The 5,353-nt window shown below is 52.5% G+C and overlaps 1 protein-coding gene across 1 annotated transcript; it reads left to right on the top strand.

The window, feature by feature from the left end:
- The first annotated feature begins 428 nt into the window (after nucleotides 1–428).
- zic5 (zic family member 5 (odd-paired homolog, Drosophila)) lies at nucleotides 429–3,475 on the top strand. The gene is made up of 2 exons (XM_056289744.1): nucleotides 429–1,497; nucleotides 3,036–3,475. Exons 1-2 carry the CDS (start codon nucleotides 453–455, stop codon nucleotides 3,473–3,475), a joined length of 1,485 nt encoding a protein of 494 aa, XP_056145719.1. The 5' UTR covers nucleotides 429–452.
- The last annotated feature ends 1,878 nt before the right edge of the window (nucleotides 3,476–5,353 follow it).

Here is a 5,353-nt window from a genome sequence, read left to right as displayed (position 1 = left end):
CCGCCTGCGTGGACCTTCCGCTTTATTTCCATGTCAGCGGCGGTAAAAAAAAAAACAGGTTCGGGGCAACTTTGCGAGTCCAACTTAGTGCAGCCAGTCAACGGCTCAGAGCGGAGTGAGGGGGCGGAACCCTGCTGAGCCCCCGCGCTGAACGACAGCCAATCGCTTCGTTCTCTTAACTGCCAGTCACCGAAATCCGTCCAATGCCCGCAGTGCCATTTCTAAACTGTATTCCCTACTGTGTCCTCCAACTGTTGTATGTTCTGCCAATCGCTTGAGGACAGAGTGGGGAAAGGAGCAAGCAGAGTTAGAAGCAGGACAAAAGAACTTATAGCTCGCACCCTATATACATACATATGCATATATATTTATGTTTGTGCTCATGTTTCTAGCCAGCGTGGTGCGGGGTTGAAGCGGTAGCGGTGAGTGTGGATGGACTTGAGAGTGTAGTTATGGAACCCCCTTTAAGCAAGAGGAATCCGGCGATCAGATTAGCGGATTTGGCAGCGACTCAAGCCCTTCCTCATCAGAATATGACAGGCTTCCCGGGGCTAGGGGGGCATCACCCTCTCTCCCACCATGCCCACCTCCACCCTGGGGAGCTGGGCAACGACCCCGGAGTGGCACTCACTCCATTTGGACCAGAGCACATGGCACAGACAAATGCTCTCAAACTTAGCCCATCATCTCAGCACATTCAGAGCCATCCCGAAGCCCAGACCGCCGCATCCTTCACGTCTGCTCAGACCACAGTTGGTTTCCCCGTGGCTCACCCCCACTCAGGCTACACAAGCAGCAGGGACTTCATCCTCAGGAGAGAACTCTCAGCCTCTGCTATGCATGCACTTGGCGACCAGCATAGTTCCGCCTCCTCCCCTCATCACCATGGCATGTTCATCTCCCCAACAGGTGCTTATGGGCACGCGGAAAGTGGGGCCCATCCACTTTTCACTGGACTCCACGAGCAGGCGTCCCCGGGCGCCCACCACCATGCCCTCAACGGGCAGATGCGCCTGGGTTTACCGGGGGACATCTACGCCAGGCCGGAGCATTTCGGACACAGGCCGGAGCATTATGGACCCTCTTCCCTCCACAGCTACAACTCCATGAACCTTAACGTGAACATCGCGTCTGCTCCTCACGGAGCGGCGGGGGCGTTCTTGAGATACATGCGGCAGCCCATTAAGCAAGAGCTGATTTGCAAGTGGATCGACCAGGAGCAGACTTCCAAGAAGCCCTGCTCCAAAACCTACAGCACCATGCACGAGCTGGTCAACCATGTGACGGTGGAGCACGTCGGGGGACCCGAGCAGAGCGTCCACGTCTGTTTCTGGGAGGAATGCCCGCGGGAGGGAAAGGCTTTCAAGGCGAAGTACAAACTGATCAATCACATCCGAGTTCACACCGGAGAGAAGCCCTTCCCGTGTCCCTTCCCCGGCTGTGGCAAAGTCTTTGCCCGGTCCGAGAACCTCAAGATCCACAAGAGGACTCACACAGGTTAGTTGCAAAGTAAAACCCGGGTGTCCTCAACCTGCACGAAAAAGGGGCGCTCGGACGTGTGTTATATTTGAAACGTAGCCTGCGTCCGATGACGGAGTTTAGTTTTGACGTTCATAAAGCCAAAAAAAAAGAAGGCTGCATGACCGTGCATGAGCGTTCGCACGAAGAAATAATGAAATTAAGCGGGATGACGCATTTACTACAGCGCAGGGTGGCGAGGCAGCGTGTGCACGTTTTCTTTACTTTTCTGCAAACCTAAACTTTGTCTTTGCACGGACATCTCCGGTAGGCGTGAGGAGGGGGATTATGGGGGGGGGGTTGATTTGCAAAACGTGCTTACGCACATTCAAAAAAAAAAAATACCAGCTCCGCCATCCCTGGCGGTGTAGACTTGCGCCATTAGCCCGGGCGAATAACGGTTTCAGCGCCATGGAAAGTCCCCGTGCATCACTTGTACCGCGGGAGGCGTGAGGAGCGACGGGCCGTGTTCAACTCTGCAAAGCTGCGAGTTGGGGAAAACTGCGAAACGGAGCCTCCGGGAGAGTAGTGGACGTTTTGGGACAAGCCTGCCGCTGAAGGCATGGTCCTGCAGCTCGGAGCCGCTGTCATGAGACATTCGCCCGTAACAATGGCGTCTGTGCGGCTCGGTCACCTCTTGGCAGCGCGGGGGGGGGAGGGCTCGCCGCGTCTCGCTGCGCCGAACCTTCGGTGCGCGGAGGTTTGCAGCCCTGATCGGGTGAAACGCTCCGCAGAGGGCAGAAGTCGTCATTAAATGCTGCTTTACGTGGGGGGGGGGGAGAGAAATAAGGTCCTCCCACCTTGTTGAGTGATGAGTATGGGATCAAATAGATTGATCAACAACTAAAATTAAAACAGCTCAATAGGCTGCGTGTTTACATGCCTGCTAGCTGTTGCCCTTGCTTTATTTATTCTGCAAAAGCGGGTCGCCCCCTCCGCTCCAGAATATAATTACGCGAGTCCGGACTCAGGAGATCTGCTGGTCTTTTTGAAATGGTGCGTTTCGCTGTTTTGCATGCGTGTGTGTGTGTGTGTGTGTGTGTGTGTGTGTGTGTGACGGTGTTGGGATTATGAACCCTCAGCCGGGCCGAGAACACACACGCGGCTCCTTGTGGTCGCGAACGCAACTGTGATTCCCGGACACGGAAGCCCAGAGGGGGCCCCGTGGCATGCCCCCACGTGCTCTCGCGGAGACAGGCTGCGCGTGGAGCAGGTTGCAGTAGAGCCGGCTAGTCTCTCGGACACATGGTCTCTAACGACGTGCTGCAGAGTAGATCCCAGTAGACGAGACGGGGGGCAGCTGCTCGGACCATTTATGCGCATTTGGCGTTCGTGAGGTGTTCAGCGTGGACGCTCGGGCTCATTAAGAGGGTTAGATCATTTGCGAGGAGCCGACGTGACGTTAACGGCTGGGCCCTACGTGCAGTCTGAAGGCCCAGTACCAACCGGGAAATGATCAGAGTTGATTGCTGTGTTATACGGGGAATAAACTGTACTAATTAAGCTTTCTTTTCAAGGAGAGAAACCGTTCAAGTGCGAGTTTGACGGCTGCGACCGGAAATTCGCCAACAGCAGCGACCGGAAGAAGCACTCTCACGTGCACACCAGCGACAAGCCTTACTACTGCAAAGTCCGCGGCTGTGACAAGTCCTACACGCACCCCAGCTCCCTGCGCAAGCACATGAAGGTCCACTGCAAGTCCCCGCCGCCCCCCTCCGCCAACGCCGCCTACATCTCCTCCACCACGCCGCTCGGAGACTCGCTGTCGCCCAACCCGGAGGCGCACCGGAACCGGTCCGCCAACCTGTCGCCTCAGGTGACCAACCTGAACGAGTGGTATGTGTGTCAGGGCAGCGGGGGTCCCAACCACCTCCACACCCCCTCCAGCGACGTGCCGACGTCAGACTCGGACGACGAGGACTCTTTCAGAACTTCAGACCCGAGGACGATGCTCTGATGCGGCGCTTTGCTTCCGCGGAGAAGGCAGGTTCCGTCCAACATGTTCCGGCCCGTCCACATTGGCACGCGTGCGCGGCAGTGATTCCAATAGCGATGGTGTATAACTGTGTAATAGGCCACTACGAGGTTATGTTAACCGTGTAATAACGTGTTTGCTGTCGTGGATGCAGGCTGTCATACCGCAGAGGAGCAGCAGCCAGCATCCGACATGCGCCCCCCTGTCCGAGACCCCCCCCCCCCCACCATGTCCAACACCGCAGATTACACTGACATAGAGAGGTAGCCTACCTTCCCAGGCTCAACCCGAGACTTCTATTCCTTAATGCAGAAACGCCTTATTATTGCAGAGGACCAATGTTTTAATGGGAACCGTTATACCTGACTTTGACCATTTCAATGTGAAGCTTGAGCATTAAAAAGAAAAGAAAAAAGAAGAGAAAAAAAGAAAAGAAGCAATATTCAGGGCTCTGACTTGAAGGACTGGGTTTGCCAATATGATGTCCCACTACACCATCAACCCCCCTGTCCAACTGCAGACATAGCCAGGAGGGAGGGGGGGGGGGAGAGAGAAGCAGTGCTACTTGTTAGAATAGGAGCGGTGATCAATAATTAATGGCAGATCTTTCCCCGGATGAGGCGTTATTAGAGCCCACGTGACTGGGACTGCTGCGTCGACGCGGTGCGAAGGAAAACAAAACACGTGGAGGAAAAAAAAACCCAACAAAACTTTTTTGGAGTGTCTTAAGGCTCTTGATATGACTCTTTTTCTTTTTCTTTTTTTTTTGGAGATTTATACCATACATTTGTTTGGATGGTATTTTGTAATATTTAATAACTATTTAAGACTATATTTTATGCAAAAAAAAAAATACACCAGTGTTATGCTCGTTAAAGAGTACGAATAAGTCCCCGGAGACCCTAAATGTGTACACTGACAGGCTTGGCCCCTGAAGGAGCTGTAGATATGTAATGTACGGATGCTCGTGAATGTTGTAGTTTTTAAAAATTGACCGACATGTTTTTTGTTTTTGTATATTGTAATTTATTTGCTGGTATCAGTGTTGTACTGGAATTACAGACACGCCAAAGAATAATAATGTCAGTTTTTGGTGGACAAGTAGTACCGACGCTTTTTACTGTGGTTCTGTAAAGAGACGAGACGAAACTCTTTTTGTACTTGAATAGGCTGTGTGTGTGTGTGTGCGTGTGTGTGTGTGTGTCATGTGACCGTGCCCCCGTCTGTGTCATGTGACCGTGCTCCGTGTCTGTGTCACGTGACCGCGCCCGTGTCTGTGTCACGTGACCGCGGCTGTCTCTCCTCCTCCTCCCCCGCATGTCCCTGTGTGTAGTGAGCTGTCTTTCTCTGTCAGCTGCATGCTGCTGTGCTTGTGCAGACCGTCGATGTTCACGATCAAACTTTGCAACATGAGATCATGTTCAAACTTAATAAAACACACCAGGACTTATAAAGTAAACACGCTGACGAGTGTCCTTCCGTCAGACAACTTCCGTTTTCAGGAAGGAAAGCCGTTAACCCTTCTGATTGGACGTCTTGACACCCTAAGAGGGCGACGTGTTTCTTCCGGCGACGTTTTACCAGTTTTATTCTCTCCTCTCGCTGTCTTTTTTTTTTTTAATTTATCTATTTATTTATTTACCTGTCAGGCAAGCTACTGGGAAAAGTGAAGAAAAGCCAACAAACCAGCGGCCGTGCAATTCTAGGGGGCAAATGGAAGTGATAGCAAGTAAAAGAAGCGCCCTACTCAAATCCACATCCTGACATTTCTATAAAACTATTCACCGTTGTTCCACAAATGGGCCAAAGGGAGGCTGCTAGAAACCAATCTAATAGGTCTAATATGGGGGGGGGGCTTAG

The sequence above is a fragment of the Lampris incognitus genome, chromosome 11 (genome assembly GCF_029633865.1).
Source record: "Lampris incognitus isolate fLamInc1 chromosome 11, fLamInc1.hap2, whole genome shotgun sequence".
NCBI classification, from domain to species: Eukaryota; Metazoa; Chordata; class Actinopteri; order Lampriformes; family Lampridae; genus Lampris; species Lampris incognitus.
This window is presented reverse-complemented; position numbering and strand designations above follow the sequence as displayed.